The sequence below is a fragment of the Myxocyprinus asiaticus genome, chromosome 35 (assembly GCF_019703515.2).
Source record: "Myxocyprinus asiaticus isolate MX2 ecotype Aquarium Trade chromosome 35, UBuf_Myxa_2, whole genome shotgun sequence".
Taxonomy (NCBI): domain Eukaryota; kingdom Metazoa; phylum Chordata; class Actinopteri; order Cypriniformes; family Catostomidae; genus Myxocyprinus; species Myxocyprinus asiaticus.
In genome coordinates this window covers 6660410-6678211 of record NC_059378.1, presented here as the reverse complement: position 1 = coordinate 6678211, position 17802 = coordinate 6660410, and the positions used below count along the sequence as shown (strand labels likewise).

General features: G+C 38.5%; 1 protein-coding gene across 2 annotated transcripts in view; it reads right to left on the bottom strand.

Annotated features, from left to right (window-relative positions):
- The window catches only part of LOC127426171 (IQ motif and SEC7 domain-containing protein 1-like), a 295619-nt gene extending 285139 nt beyond the window's left edge, over positions 1-10480 (bottom strand). For both annotated transcript variants that reach the window (XM_051672775.1, XM_051672779.1), the window contains exon 1: positions 9763-10480. In XM_051672775.1, coding sequence (XP_051528735.1) covers positions 9763-10049 — 287 coding nt within the window. In that variant the 5' untranslated portion in view covers positions 10050-10480. The remainder of the gene's footprint in view (positions 1-9762) is intronic.
- Positions 10481-17802: the final 7322 nt, after the last annotated feature.

Below are 17802 nucleotides of genomic sequence, written 5' to 3'. Positions count from 1 at the left end.
AAAAATTTTACATAGTAAGGATGTCTTATAATAATCCCAATAAATTGTTTTCATTTATCATTTAACATCATACAAAGTCCAGCAAACATTAAAAAAAGCTAAATGAATATTTGGTGTGACCACATTTGCTTTCAAAACAGCCCCAATTCTCCAAGGGACACCTGGACACAGTTTTTCTTGGTTGTTGGCAGATAGGATGTTCTAAGCTTCTTGGAGAATTCACCACAGTTCTTCAATCTATATAGGCTGTCTAGATTGCTTCTGTCTCTTCATGTAATCCCTGACTGACTCGATGTTCAGTGGTTCAGTGATCTGTTGCAGGGCTCCCTGTTCTATTCTATTCTATTCTGTTTGGAAGTCTAAAATGTAAATTTCCTTTTGATACACTAAAGCTGAAGATAAATAACCATCTAAAGACAAATGTTTATATGTATATATATTAGGGCTGCCTGCCTAATATTGTGTAGGTCCCCCTCGTGAGTATTTCCGTAACTGCTGATCTCCTGGGAGATCACACACAACAGTCTTTAGAATTTACTCCGAATGGTGCCAAAAACATAAAACATCCAGTGAGCGGCAGTTCTGTGGATGGAAATACCTTGTTGATGAGAGAGGTCAACAGAGAATGGCCAGACTGGTTCGAACTGACAAAGTCTACGAAAACTCAGATAACCGCTCTGTACAATTGTGGTGAGAAGAATAGCATCTCCGAATGCTATTCTGAGATGCGGGTTGGCGCTGTTTTGGCAGCACAAGGGGTACCTACACAATATTAGGCAGGTGGTTTTAATGTTGTGGCTGATCGCGTATGTACAGTGCATTCAGAAAGTATTCAGACCCATTAATTTTTTTTCACATTTTGTTATGATGCAGCCTAATGCTAAAATGCTTTAAATAATTTTTTTCACAACAATCTACACTCCATACCCCATAATGACAAAGCAAAAACCAGATTTTTGATAACTTCAAATTTATTAAAAAGAAAAAACTGAAATATCCTGAATGACTCCAGCCAGGTCTCCTAAGCAACCAAACTGGCCCGGTTGCAAGGGAGGGTAGAGTCACATGGGGTAACCTCATCGTGGTCGCTCTCAATGGGGCGCGTGGTAAGTTGTGCGTGGATCGTGGAGAGTAGCATGAGCCTCCACATGCTGGGAGTCTCTGCGGTGTCATGCACAACGAGCCATAAGATGCGTGGATTGACAGTCTCAGAAGTGGAGACAACTGGGACTTGTCCCCCGCCACCCGGATTGAGGTGAGTAACCGTGCCACCACGAGGACCTACTAAGTGGTGGGAATTTGGCATTCCAAATTGGGAGAAAAGGGGATAAAATTAAAAAACAAACAAAAAAAAAACCCTGAAATATCTCATTGGCATAAGTATTCAAACCGTTTGCTATGACACTTGAAATTTAGCTCAGGTGTATCCCATTTCTCTGGATCATCTTTGAGATGTTTCTACACTTTGATTGGAGTCCACCTGTGGAAAATTCAATTGATCGGACATGATTTGGAAAGGCACAACATGTCTATATAAGGTCTCACAGCTGAAAATGCATATCAGGGCAAAAACGAAGCCATGAGGTCAAAGGAACTAACTGCAGAGTTCAGAGACAGGATTGTGTCGAGGCACAGATCTGGGGAAGGCTACAAAAAGAATTTCGCTGCATTGAAGGTTATCAAGAGCACAGTGGCCTCCAAAATTCTTAAATGGAAGAAGTTTGGAACAACCAGGACTCTTCCTAGAGCTGGCCGCCCAGCCAAACTGAGCAATCGGGGGAGAAGGGCCTTGGTAAAAGAGATGACCAAAAACCCGACGGTCATTCTGGTTGAGCTCCAGAGATCATGTGTGGAGATGGGAGAACCTTGCAGAAGGACAACCATCACTGTAAAACCACCGATCTGGGCTTTATGGCAGAGTGGCCAGACGGATGCCTCTCCTCAGTATAAGACACATAAAAAAGCACATAAAGGCCTCTCAGACTGATTCTCTGGCCTGATGAAACAAAGATTGAACTGTTTGGCCTCAATTCCAAGTGTCATGTCTGGAGAAAACCAGGCACCGCTCATCACCTGGCCAATACCATCACGGTGAAGCATGGTGGTGGTCGCCTCATGCTGTGGGGGTGTTTTTCAGTGGCAGGGACTGGGGGAATGGTCAGGGTTGAAGGAATGCTGAATGCAGGAAAATACAGAGATATCCTTAATGAAAACCTGGTCCAGAGCTCTCAGGACCTCAGACTGGGCCGAAGGTTCACCTTCTAACAGGACAATGACCCTAAGCACACAGCCAAGACAATGTAAGAGTGGCTTAGGGATAACTCTGTGAATGTCCTTGAGTGGCCCAGCCAGAGCCCAGACTTGAACCCAATCAAACACCTCTGGAGAGACCTGAAAATGGCTGTCCACCGATGGTCCCCAATCAACCTGACAGAGCTTGAGAGGATCTGCAGAGAAGAACGGCAGAAAATCCCCAAATCCAAGTGTGCAAAGCTTGTCGCATCATACCTAAAAAGACTTGAGGCTGTAATCGCTGCCAAAGGTGCTTCAACTAAGCACTGAATGAAGGGTCTGAATACTTATGTCAATGTGATTTTTCAGTTTTTTTTTTTTTTTATAAATTTGCAAAGTTATCAGAAATCTGTTTTTTGCTTTGTCATTATGGGGTATGGAATATAGATTGATGTGAAAAAATATATATAATTTAAAGCATTTTAACAAGGCTGCAACATAACAAAATGTAAAAAAAATAAAGGGCTCTGAATACTTTCTGAATGCACTGTGTATATATTTTTCCATTGGTAATCTTTTATTTTATTTTTTTTTTATTATTGTTTGGTAATTTCTTTAATTTAATGATGTTTTTTTTTTTTTTTTTTTTTTTTTTTTTTTGTTTAGTAATTTATTTAATCCAGAGAATGTTGCAATGTTGAAATAATTTAATATAGACTTGGGATAATGTTGGTGTTCCAATTACGTAAAACTGAAGAACTAGATCAACACACTGTTATATTTTTCCCTTTTATTGATTTAAATAATAAAAGCAACATTTTGATCAGAATGATCTTTGTCAATTACACACATTAGCTTTTCTCCTAGTTTTTTTATATACATTTTTCATTTAATACAACTGCACGGAGGTTTGTGATATTTAAAAGCATACCGAAATAATTTTTCAGAGGAGTGGTAGTTAGGTGCAAATTTTGCCACAGAGCGATCACGCAGCAGGGGTTTTCTTATTAGTGAACGGGGAGGGAGCGAGGAGCGGGAAATGGACAACCCGGAGTGGAGCTGGATTGGAGTGATTATAGAATGCTATGAGCGCTGAAGCAAAATAGTTGCCACTCCATTGCACTCACATACTTTGATTAACCAGAGGTAAAAAGAATATAAATCAGGAACCCAATTTAAAACAGAAAAGGTTGTTCTTTGATAGGAGCAGGAAACGGATTTAAATTTACAGTTGTTTACAGAATTCATAAACACATATTGTCAGCCCTTTCATATGCACAGCACATGTCCAGACATATAAAAAGCCTTCTCAGAACCAAATAAACAGAGATGCACTCTCCTACGGTGAATTAACAATCATATAACTCTAAGCCCTGTCATCTTATTAAATCCTATGCCATCTGCAGCACACTTTTCAAAGTTGCTCACTTTTCCACATCCTGTGAGAATTCTTAATTCTGGGGAATATTTGAACTCTCAGCTCAGGCAACACAGATTTTATGACAGGAGTTCCAATTTTCAACTAGTTCTGCACCAGTTAACAATGCCTCGGCATTGCAACTAACAGATCGATGGCCCATTGAAGCACCAAAGCAATATTACCCAAATATCCGTAGAAATAAGTCACATTCAAGGGGACTGATGCATTTTTTATTAGATTTTTCATTTAAAATGCATTTTTCATGCATTAATTTCATTCTTGAAAGGCCCTTATGTTGAGATATGAGCATTATTGAAATAAAATAAAAAGGACATTACAAATAACTGCAGTGTACTAGTAACTATATTTATCTGCTGGGACCTATTATTGAAAACAATAAACAAAAAATTCTGGTGCAATCAAATAAAATTCACAATTTGGTCTCAGCTACATTTGGTTCACAGTTTTATAGCTCATGCACACTTAATATAATATATAGCCTACTTAACACACACCATCTCATACTGTATTTGCAAGGGAGCAATTTACCAGTCACATATGCCTTCAATATTTCAGTGCATCACATTGTTTTTTTGTTTGTTTCATCTTAGTATTCAAATGGCAGTGTTACATGGCCACCCAGGGGTTTCATTGTTGATTCTCCAGCATCCGAGATGGATGTCCATCCCATACAGAAAAATGCATCACAGACGGAACATGTTCCGTTCATGCCCTGGGCTACTCTCCAATGCACACACTTATTTATCCATCCCCCTGGAGATCGCAATGTGCCATACAAGCAGCCATACATGATGCTGGTTGCTGAACAAAACTGCCTGAACAACATTTTTAGCATGCAACCAATCGCTATGCCTCTCACAGGCACAAAGGTGTTGTGTTATGATTTCTATAACTTTTGAAATTCTACTTTGTCACAACATCTATACAGAAACTAAACCTTTACCATCAAGGAGGCACATTTGCAGCCAAGGATGTGCACCACCTCTGGCAACAGTGCATTATGCAACTGCCAGCCATTGATTTTGCGTTAGAGATGTTAGTATTGCGAACGATTTGAGATTCTACTTTGTTTCCCTGAGCTATGTTTCTTAGTCTGAAATAAACTCGGCAACAGTGTGACATTTCCCTATAAGCCCCGTTCACATTGCGGGTGGCATGTCGATAGACTTTGTGATCTGTGTCGCTGGTGGGCGTTCCTACTGCTGCCACGGCTCTAACGTTATTGGTGGACTGCACAACTGGCCATAGTAGCATTTGAAATGCTGTTTACAGATGATACTGCCGATAAAACTAAGATATCATACTAATTTGACAAAGTTTTCACGTTAGTTTTCAGTAGTTTTCACGTCTTATGTAAACGCAATTTCTTAAGTTGTCTGTTTTTTTGAAAAAGCTGATTTTTGGTAGTTAACAGTACATCAGTGTGCATGCAAACAAGTTGAACGTTTCCTGATGATGAGGTCATCAGGAAACTTTGACCGGGCAAGTACAAATCTGACCTACTTGCCCATTACTGCTGAGCCCTGATGGATATCAGATAATTCAATGTGAGAATTTCAGAGACTCAAACAGTTACAGATGCATAGCATGAATTGATGTTTGTTTACAAATGTCACAAAGAGTGTCTTTCCTGGCCATTACAGTCCATGCTACGATTACCAACATGCTGTGGTCAGCACAAAGCCGGCAGCTGACGTGGCAATGTGCTCCATGAGGGCCAACAGACGGCTTCAGCACAAAACGCCTCTCTTAGTCTATGCAGCATTTTGCAGAAAAAATGCATATCAAATACTGTACAGACCTTTTTGATTCGAAATGCAGCACACAAATCATTGGTTGAGGTTTCATTGACTGCCCAACCACCCTGCTAAAAAGACCAGCTTAACCAGAATGCAATTCCGATGATGGCCTATGCTGGTTTATGCTGATTAGTTTTGGTTTGGTGCTGGTCTAGCTGGTGGACCAGCACCGCCTTGCTTTTTACCACTGCTACGTGATGACATGCAGCTCTACTTGTCTTTCCAGCCTGACGACCCCACTGTGACTGGATGGATGAAGGAACACCACCTTCAGCTCAACCTAGCGAAGACCAAGCTCCTCGTCTTTCCAGTCAACCCTGCTGTTGAGCACAACATCAGCGTTCAGCTGGGTTCATCTAAAATAGCACCATCCAAAACAGACAGAAACCTAGAGGTAACCACCGACAACCAACTCAATTTCACTGACCACATCTCAAAAACAGACCAATCCAGTAGATTTGCACTCTACAACATTAGGAAGATAAGACTCTTCCTCTCTGAAAATGCCACACAACCCCTTGTTCAGTCTCCTTTCATATCTAGACTGGATTACTGCGATGCTCTTTTAGTCGGCCTTCCTGTATGCGCAATTAGGACATTGCAAATGATCTAGAATGATGCAGCAGCACATCTGGTCTTCAACGAACCCCTCCTTGCCTCTCTACACTGGCTGCCAGTTGCTGCACGTATCAAGTTCAAAGCTCTGATACTGGCATACAAAACAGTCACTGGTTTTGTGCCAGTTCACTTTCAATCATTCCTGCAGAGTGTTCCCACCAGAAGCAAATGAGCAGCGCCTTGTGGTACCAACACAAAGAGGCACCAAATCACTTTCCTGGACTTCAAGAGTAGAAATATTCTGTTATGACTTAGCGCTCTCTATGTCAGAGTCACTTACTGTTGTAGTTACACCAGCCAAGTTAAACAGACGCTGCTCTACGCTTCGATTTCATTATCATTCATACCCCCCTTCAGGACTCGACAAACTCAAGTAGCCTGTTTTAAACATAAACTTCCAACAGAATAAAATAAAAAATAAAAAACTTCTGTAGCATGAATAGAACAGTGACTTGAATAGTTTTAGCAGCTATCGAAACACAAAGCCATTTTCGCTGCAGGAACAATCTATTATTTATGTGTTTATGAAAAATGTGTGTTTGTTTTTATTACGATACCTTTATATAATCTACACTTATACTGTGCATAATTTCTCTGTGATAGACTCATCCTTGTGCAAATGTACTGTAGATACTATGAAACTGTAAAATGTCCTTGGAAATCAGGTCTTAAACATCCAGGTTCCCATCTCAAGTGAACACGTTCCTGTCAAGTTATGCCATTTCGACTCTCCTCCAGTTATTTTGCAGTTGTGAAAAGCTGAAACTCAGAGTTCTTCAAATCAGAGGATTTGAGGAAGCTCATCCTCTCCTTTAAAGTAATATATATCGGGTTCAATACAAAAGTAACTAGATTTAGAATACAAAGTTGTTTAAATTGTGGTTATAAGGGTTGTTTTAAGATTATAAGGTTTAAGCTGTGATGACATCAGGGCAACGAAGTTTCTATAACTTTACACAGAAATGTTAACACACATTGTTTATGTTTTGTAGCTATACTTTTGAAACAGTGAGTATTTTAACATTTATGGATTGGCCCCATTGACTTCCATTGTATACTAAGAGCCTCACAGTAACCCAGATATTTGCTGCTTCTTTTTTTTTAAGGAAAGGAGGGACAAGACTAAATACATTTTTGTGGTAATCAACATTATGCCACAAATGCTGTCCGTTGACCTTACCTTGTATTGAACCCAGAACATTCCTTTGATACCAAAGAAGAGTGAGAAAAAAAGACTTCACATCATAGCCAATCACAATGATGCATGCACTTGCAGTACATTCTATTGTGAAGAAAATCACAGACACAACTTGGTGCACACACATAGTCTAGTCATTCTCTTTTAGTTCTTAGTTAATCATATATAGGTGTGCACAATATGAACCAAAGTGGTTTGACATTCAAGCAAGCACAGAGAAGTCAGGCGTATTATAGAAGGAAAGGGGAAATAAAAATGAATAGATATTTTATAGCATAGAGCTGAAAAAACAGGAATAAAATTCAAACTAGATAAGACAAACTTTGATGTTGGCTTCACAAAGCCTTGTCTGAAAATGTAAAGTAGTTTAAAAGTTTGATTGTTATACAGACATTACTGGATGGATGGATGGATGGACGGACGGACAGAGGGATGGATGGATGGATGACATTTGAATGCAAAGACATAGCACACTAAATCAGAACAGTCTGAAGGTCTGTGCAGAGTTTGGTTGATGTAGCTTGAAAGCTCTAGGAGTTATAATTGATCATTTTGATCTTTGTTTAGGGATTTTGGAAAAAAGTCTGTAGAATAGCAGTATTTTGGGTCAACATATATCAGGCCAGCATATATCTCCAGAATTCTAGTCAGAACATATATTTCACTTTCACAAAATCTGCACTGCCTTGAAAAAATAAAATCCTTCTGTTATCAGAGTTTAAAGGTGAAGGCCAAACTCTCCAGAAGACCAGGTCCATACTGTACAATTACCTCTACAATTTCTCTAATTACAACACAGGCTATAGACAAAATGCATTGTAGAAAGTACAACTGAAGTGCAGCTTGGCAGAACAGAATATGAACTCGCAATGCATTGTGTCAAAAAACAGCCCATAAAATATGTAAAACATAGTGCTGATGTATTACAAGGGATGATGTGACAAATGCATGTTCATACGCAGTGAAAATCCTGATTCGACTGAACATTAGAAATAAACTACTACATTACCATGTCTTGGGGAGAAATTTATGTTCCTGACTCATCTAAATGCTCTTGTAGATTTCCATAAATATGCCAGATAAACACTTATCTCTTGCAATGAATCCACTCTGCATTAAGCATGGGAAAGGACCCATCACGAATAGTACGGCACAGAAGCGATGTGAGCTGGACATTATCGTGATAGTCAACATTATAAAATAATAGCAGATTGGAATTCTTAAGGAGAGCTTGTAGTAGCTTTGTGATGTCACGCTGTGTGTGGCATCACAAGTGACACAATGGGGATTTGTAAAAAGGGTGCTGTTCAGAAATACATGTATCATTCTGGATTGACAGACTTGGCTGCCTCCCTAGAAAGGTGAAACTCGAATAAAAAGACATTCTTTGCAAGGCCAACAAAATGTGACTGTAATCTGATCCCGTAATTTGAGCTGACAAGACATTCAGGGAAACGAGTTATACAGTAGATGATTTAATCAACTTATTAAAAAAAAAAATTTAAATAAAAAAATAAAGCTTAAATCTTTCACTCTAATATATGAAAACGATAAAAGATGTGCTGCTGAGCTGCTTTGAGAGACATCTGGTATACAGTTACCTGACAGCTTTCTTACTATTAAGCCATAATGCAGCTCAAAGACGCTCTCTTCAGATCACAAATAAGAAAAATGGCACGATTTCACAAAGCTCTCAGCTGACTCTTTCAGTTCTGCCAGCTACATGGGCTGCGTTTCAAAATTTGGTGAGCTGCCATCAGGGGCGTAGATTCCAGGGGGGCTGGGGGGAGGTACCCCCCAATAATCAAAACACCCAACCCAATGTTCAAGCCAAATCTACGCCCTTGGCTGCCAACCCAGATGGCATTTTTGGGCATCAGAGACGCGTTCCGAACGTTCCATAGGTTGAGCTGTTGTACTCCTTAAAGATTATGTAAATACACACACTTCCAGGCCATTTATACGGACAACGGCCGTCCCGCTGAATGGAACGTGGGAATGTTTGTTTTTGTTTCCCAGAACCGAGCTACAAGGTTCTTTATTGGTTATCCAAGAAAGTTTTTATTTTTTCACGGAAAGGCAACGTTTCTTTTTGGTTGTCCATAAAGCATAAAGATTTCCATAATGTTCACATCTAAATTCTGGGAACCTTTCTGAAACTATACTGCAACATTAGTAGGCTACATCAAATCTTGTTTTGATCTCTTTGATCTGTTTTGACCAAAAATGCATAACCAAACTTGATATGGAGGACCGAATTAATATGTAAAATCGAATTCTGCCATTACTGTATAAGATTTGCTGGAACATGTAAGGATTACAGTTCAGACTCACAAATAAACACATCCTGGTTTTGATCAGAGACACCCAGAGTACCGTACTCAGCTGGCATGCCTATTTAGATGTATTCATTCATACATAGTCCAAACCAAACACTAAACCAGCAGTGACAGCTTCCTAAAAGTAGCACTTACTTTTCTTGGATCACATTTTCCTTTATGGCACCCAGCGTAGAGTGACTGTTGCCCTGTTGTTGCAGTCTGCAGGTGGCCAGGTGCCTCTGGTGCTGATCCTTGAGGCACGCGTTCTCCTGACAAAGATCAGTCACTTGCTGCTCGAGCTCTTCAATCCGAATCTTCTGCCTCTCCAACAACTCCTGCTGGGTTTCGATGATTTTATTGAGCTCTTTCAGGTACTCCGTCGCCTTACTGGGGTTTTCGGTCGGGCTTTCCATGTCGGTGTACGCGAAATGCCCATCCATGGGGCAAATTCGATCCTCTGTGTGCTGGGTTTACAGCTGCTCCGCCATTGTTTATGTTTGCTGGTGCTGCTGACTGCTCGCAGCTCTGAGTACTGAAGTTGCGCTCAAGCGCTCGTACGCTGCGCCGCAGTAACTAACCCTCAGTAAACCGCTCTGTGGATGGTAAATTCGTTTAACCCTTCAATGGAAAGTCTGTAAAGGCAAGCAGGGTTTATCGTATACTGCGCAACATGTATTGTACTGTAAAACCATAAGAAATGAAAACCTTCTAACAGAATCTTCTAGAATCTTTCCGCATTTTTTTTTATTTTTATACTAAGTCCGAGGTTGTTCTTATTTTGTATTATTTTACTTTATTGTCTCAGTTATTTTTTTTAATTATTTTTTTAAAGTTATTATTATTATTATTTTTACACCTTTATTAAAGTATACAGTAAAGTAAATAGTAACAATTATCCACTATGTTTCCAAATGAAAGAACAAGACATGAGGTAGGTCTATATCTGAACTGAGATACAGAACCATCAAAAACAAATAGAAAAAAAAAAGAGAAGAATATACATTATTCATAATTATACAATGCAATCCCAAAACGGTTCTTCTCTGCCAGTTCAACAGGCACACTGTACTCACCCTGTCCAAGCCACTCCCTCAACAAAATAGAGATGAGGGGTGTTACATTTCCAAGCAGCTCTTTTCACGATGAGTGCATTCTGAAGGCTTTGCCCATTGTAGCTTATTAGACATGTTTAAACCTCGATCTTTGATCTTCTTTGAATTATAGCCTATTGTATTATAATGTATAGCTCTTGCAAATAATTTATTTTTATTTATAAAAGTCCGTTTTAGTATAATCCCAAAAACAGGGATTATCAATAGCTCTGAATGACCGTATTGTATGCAAAACACAGGGTTAAAATATAATTGTACACTTCATGCCAGGAGAATCTTACTCTGTGTTTATGACTTAATACGCGCCCTCTGGTGGTTATCCTTGGCAAACTCAAAAATGGGGCTGTCAACCTGTGATTGACCTTCATCATGCCAGTTGGTGCAATGCCACCAGAAAACAAGAACTTGATTTATACTTTATCAGTTTGTTTTTATTCATTGAGCACGGTGAAAGTATTGTATAGGGAAATTATTTACAGTTAAGCATGGTTAGCAAATTCTTGTTTTCTTAAACTTTGACTGTCGTCAACTTGAGAGGTTAAGATGAAGAAATAGTCACATGCCACCATCAAAAAGCTTGCATGTGTCACATAAAAGAGAGAAATTACTGAGGATCTAATTATAGCACAAGTCCAGAAGAATGCATAAATGCAAGCTGACAATAAAGAAGAAAAAACAGATTAGAGGAACTGTTTATCTTCCCAATTGTTGTGACAGACAGTTCCCTGGCATATGCTGTTTGGTGTATCGGCAGGACCTGTGCATTGTGCTGATAATGAGGAAGAGACACCAGATAATGTGCATGATTCACAATTCATCCTCTCTGATCACAAGGACTCCGTCTTCATCAAAGCCTCTTCAGTGATGACAAGGATAGGGGTGAGATTCACTTTAAAAGAGTCTGTCTACCAAAAAATGAGCATATTTTTAGAGAGCTTTTGTCTTCTCATTTTTATATGTTTTAGCCTTTAGTTTAAAAACAAGATTGTTTCTAGTGCCTTTTTCATCTACAATACATACTGTAATTGTATCTGCACAGTGTACCCACTTTACAGGGGCAAGAAGCCTCAAATTATTCTTCCTCATTATGGCCAATAATATTTGATAAGTAAATATCACCTACCTTTTCCAGTTATTAAAATCTGATTGTTGAACCAACATGAATCCCTCTGCATTTATTTATTACATACTGTAAGGTCATAAAGCCTTTCACCACCCATACATTTGTGCAGCAGACACTTTTATCCAAAGCAACTGACAGTACATTCAAGGTGTAGTATGTGTGTTACATGGAAATCAAACCCAAGATCTTGGGTTTTACTAAAAAACCCAAGATCTCTGGGCTTTGGCTGCATTGCCAAAGTTACAAGACTGTGTACTTACCGACTTTCATGAGGGAATGAACTTCAAACCCATGAAGCATTAAAAATGTTGAAAAAAAATATATAAAACGAATAATTTAAAGTTGTTAAATTTTACTTCTAAAATTTAGTAGTTCTAAAAAGTAGTTTGAGAGTGTAGGAAGACCGACTCGATTGCATCTTTCACAACTGGCCGTGATTCTCTGATTGGTGGATTCTCTTATGGATCATGGGTAGTGAAGTTCTTCACCAGAAATTCCAATTTTAAACATGATTTCTATAAAAGGAGGTTGAAATAACGCTGATGGCTACAACATAAGCATATATCGTTCATTAACAGCCTTGGAGCACATGGGATGTCTGTCTTTATACATTTATAAGTTGTTGTTAAAAAATGTATTTGCCTATGGAAAAAAAATGTTATTACTTCTGAAACCCGACTGTTGCTTTCTATCGCCATTTTTTTTTTTTTTTATTGTAATTCGAGAACTTTTCAGATTTGCAGGTGAAAGGGTTGCCTTAAGACAAAGAAACCACATATTTTCTATAGCCTTTTAAAACATTTACATATTCTTTGATATAAATATGTGCCGTGACAGACTAAGTGGTAAAAAGAAAACTTTTTTATCAACAAAAATATAAAATCTTTTTGGAAATTCTCACCTGAATATAAGCAATGGCTACAATCACATGAAATGCCGTTCATTTCAGAATTTCAAAAGAGGTATTATTCTTCTATCTTGCCTGTTCTGCAGTTATCGTGCTGTCTCAGAACATGGAGAGGCAACACTGACTACAGCAGCTCTGTGTCTCATATTTTGAGTGAATTTCCTCTGTCTGATTCCAAACAGACTGTAGCCTGGAGGGAGGCAGTCGTCTATCCCTTTCCATCTCTCTTTTTCTGTCTCCCCCCTCATCTTCTGAGCTTGTCTTCATCTCATGCTATCTTCTTCCATTTTTCTCTGTGAGTAATTTTAACTCAGCAAGAATTCTCTTTTGTGCTTAAGCATTTCATCAGCTTGAAATTCAGATGCACAAGTGTTTTCAGTAGCATAATGTGCAAACATTGGGATGGTGAACTGTTAAAAAAGCTGTTAACATAAACTTGTCCTCATTGAGTACAAAAACATTTGCTTGATCCCATTTGATCACAACACTAAAACAACCCAGCTCATACACTGTAAATTATATTATTAATTATGTTATCCAGTTTATGGGGGGGGGGACTAAAAATGTGAATTTCTTTGCATCTATATAAAACCAGTTGGCTGAACAAAAAAATTGTAGTTTGTTTTGCAGTTAACACAATCGCAAACATTTTCTGTAGATTAATGTTAGTGTAGTGATCAAGGTCACAGAAATAATCAGCTAAATGGTGTATGGTTTTTAGAGTGCCTCTTGCTGAAAGTGCATTGATTTTCCAAGGAACGGTGTGAATACATTTTTTACATACACAGTGGCGTAATAGCTATCAGGCATATTGATATAAAGCAATAGAAAATAAATGCAGCCTCTGCTCTTTTGTGAGACTGACAAAGCACTTCAGAATATCCTCATGACACCACTAAGAAAAAGTGCTTGTCTGTCAGTCATGTTTGACTCCTTTTGCACAGCACATTTAAAATTGTACAGCCATCCACTGTCTGTAGAGTAAAAGAGGCAGACGTTTTTAACTTGCAGTTTTCTTCCCATAAGCCAATACTGTGTCTAGCAGATGAATGCAGGCCAACAGCATTTGTCCGGCAATCCCTGAATCATCTAGCTAATATGGATGGTCTTTCATCGTGGGACTGAGACACACAATAAAAATGTTCCTTTACTGACAGTAAGTGCTTTTAAACAGAAACAATTACCAAATCAGTATATAGAGACTTCTAATTTGGTATGTGTGCTTTTTAAAATACCGAACAAAATTCAGAGCATTTGCTTTGAAGCAGTGCTGGCTAGATTACTTCTGAATTAATACAAATAAAAATAAAAAGAGGAATAAAAATATATTTAATTCTTTATTGCTAACAAACACCATCCGGTAAGATATTAGACCAGTTATTTGCAGTTGACAGTATATTAAGCTTTGGAAGGCTTTGGAGTTTACATTGCACAATGATATTTTTGCCCCATGTCGCCTTAAAAGTGAAATTATCTCTGTACATCCAGTGGTCAAATGTGATTTAGACCACTCCATCTTCACCTGGTTAATGATGAGTATCAGGTCTTTGCAAGTGAATCTGTCTGCATCCTGCAAGACCACAAGAAACACCCACAACACTACACGCCCATTCCAAGTAACTCCCCCTTTGGACCATAAAGCGAATCTATTGGCTAAAATAACTTTTAAAATCCTATGTAATCGCTGTATGATTAATTTTGTCTTAACTGTGTAAACATAACAAAGAATAACTTTTAAAATATATGTCACATATCATATTAACCCAAAGTTATACAGTAAATGGTGACATTAAACATATCTCTGTTCTGTTTTCTCCACCTCGCTCACAAGCTAACCGCTCAGCCTATTAGCTAAGCATTTGCTAGCTTCTTCTCCTCTTCATTTTCATCACATTTCTCCTCACTGTCACCACCTACTGATATGGCGGTATGATTGTATTCAATAGAATTTTTAAGTTGCGGTAAATGTAATAATTTTATAAACTTTTCATTTTTTAAAGTTTGTGGTTAGGGTTTGTTTTAGGGGTAGGGATAGATGTAGGTGTAGGGTTGTTGTGAGACTCAAATAAACAAAGCAAACACAGTGTATGAATGTGACATCCAACTGTTTTAAGATTCAAATATTTTGCTGGATATCTGAAGGGGGCGTAACTTGTAGTAGGTGTGCCTTGTAGTGGCCATGTCGTGTAGTGGGCGTGTCTTGTAGTCATCTTGCAGGACACAGACAGACCCTTCTTGGTCTGTGTCAGAGTCTTTCTAGCAAGTCAATCTACTGTTGGCCATTTTTAGAACGCTCTCGGGAAGCTACCTCCAGTCATGGCAGTGCAGCTCCTATCTACTTGAATGGAGAAAGGCCGAAATCTCAAAAACGGTTGGTAAAGATTACGATAGAAAAAACATAGTTAAAATCAGCACTAAAATTTGATAATGTTGGAATCAGGGGCCTGTGTAGCTCAGCGAGTATTGGCGCTGGAGTATCCACCCCTGGAGTCGCGAGTTTGAATCCAGGGCATGCTGAGTGACTCCAGCCAGGTCTCCTAAGCAACCAAATTGGCCCGGTTGCTAGGGAAGGTAGGATCACATGGGGTAACCACCTCGTGGTCGCTATAATGTGTGGTTCTCGCTCTGGGTGGGGCGCGTGGTGAGTTGTGCTTGGATGCCGAGGAGAATAGCCCACGCTATCAACACGCACTCAACAAGCCACGTGATAAGATGCGTGGATTGACGGTCTCAGACGCGGATGCAACTGAGATTCATCCTCCTCCACCTGGATTGAGGTGAGTTACTACACCACCACGAGGACTTAGAGCACATTGGGAATTAGGCATTCCAAACTGGGGAGGGAAAAAAAAGAAAAAAAAGATAATATTGGAATCATAAATTGTGCTTCTTTACCTCATATTACGCTATAACATGAAATTTTCCTGGCTTGTATAGCTAATGCGCATGCACGTTAGCAAGTTGATTGACAGGTGATGTCTGTATCTAAAAGGTGATTGGCTCTTTTACTTATAAGGCAGGACTTCCTTTCTACATTTGTTGACCATTGGGCGCTAGAGCTTCTTGGTTAGGCGTTCCAATTTCTCCCATTCATTTAAATAGAAGTGGCCCGTCTCTGCTAAATAGTCTCTGTCTGCGTGCAATTTCACAATCCTCCCCCTCTCTCTCTCTTCCGAAAACACTCTAAGTGTTACCAAATGTATATCGTAGGTTGGCTGATTTAGAGTGAAAAATTTTATAATTTTATTTAGATTTAAAACAGAGAAAAATTACGGTGATCAATAAATTATGAATAGTTTACTGCCGGTGCCTAATTAACATGTACTGTAATCATGAAATCCATAATAAAGTGTAGTCTGATTACTATAGTATTTTAAAATGTAATGTAATGTAAAGTTCTTGATTTTCATAATCTTATTACAGAATCCAGATTACATGTAAACTGTTACTACCTAGCACTGTGGGGAAGCTACTTTGAAACTGTAGTTTCCCAAGTAACTACATTGAAGCTGTTTTAAAGGTGCTGTTAGCGATTTTAGCCATTCTGGAATTTCCACAAGCTGAGCCATTGATTAGGCACGTCCCTTCTTTCTTTTATGAGCTTTTTAGAGACCAACATCGAGAAGCAGTTGTCAAAAACAACAGCAGCAAAACTGCGCCCTCAACTGACAACTGTTATGAACAACATGGCATAAAAATGGCATTAAGTCTCAATAGTTCGCTGCAACTACAAATTATTTCAGAATTCAATATTATCACCTGATAGTTACAGGTAAAATTAGGGTGACATTCCCTTACAAAAGTTAATCATGGTTTTACTATAGTATTTGTAGTAAAACCATAGTAACCACAAAATTAAATACGAATTATTTTTGATTATGGCCTAATTAAATTTTCATTTACACTATTAGTCTGTAGCAACCTGCATAAATAGCTGTCATGCACAGATAACAGAATAACATCGGTCCTGTTGGCACATTTGCATGTGGTTGCAGTCGCTGCCTTTATATGTGCATTGAATTTTTTAGTAGTATTTTAGTGGTAGGCCCATTTGATGTGGAATCTAGAGAATTACTAAAAAATATTATTGAGACTTATTCTGATGGAATACAATTCCTATTAATTTTAAGAACTGCATAAACGTTTGAAACATTTTGGAGTGATTCGATTTCTTTTCTTATTTATCCATCCTTATTTTAAATTGCAGCCCACAACAGAATAAATTCACAAGATTCTATGCAATAGGTGCAACAAGGTGAATTGCTATTGAAAGATGACTTGGTAAGATGTACTATGTCTGCTTTCTCTGCCTGACCACAAAAGACAGTCCAGTCCTTTTTAATTTAAAGCGATACAACCAATTCTGTACTGCCCATCTCCTGTTGTGCGTAAACACTCTCACAGATCAATTACTTCCAAAGACCTGCAGGTATATAGAAAATTAGAAAATGATGAATGAGATATGGCCACAGATATAGTTACTATAGCAATCACTAAGAGGACGTACAGTACAGATTCCATGGAAACCAGCTACGCACCCATTGTGTGCTCTTTAGCTGTATCTGGCCCTACTCACCTCTATATTGAATAAGAAATGAGTAGCTGTTAGGCATCCATTTATATTTACTCATGTATCGCTCACTAGAAAGAGCCTTACCCTTACCTTGGCTCATACATATGTCTAGGCATTGCTTGCTGGATTCATTAGCCACTGTTACAGAGACAAGATGCTGTAAATTGAAGCCTTGGCCATGAACAGTGATATTCAAAACATTACAGTTACACAGTGTGGTCATATATACAGTGCATTGAAAATCTGACATCCAAAATCTAATTTAAACCTAGAAATAAACAAAGTGTTAGGATTTTGAAATATTTAAAACAAACAAATTTTGTGACATAAAATGAATACAAAATATTTCAGATTCTACACTATTTCAAGGTCACAAATAACATTTGTGAAATTGTCCATGTTTAATCTGTACAAAAGATCAGATTTCCTTTGAAGCACACAAGATGCTCTTTGGAACATTCTTAAATCATTCTGGATA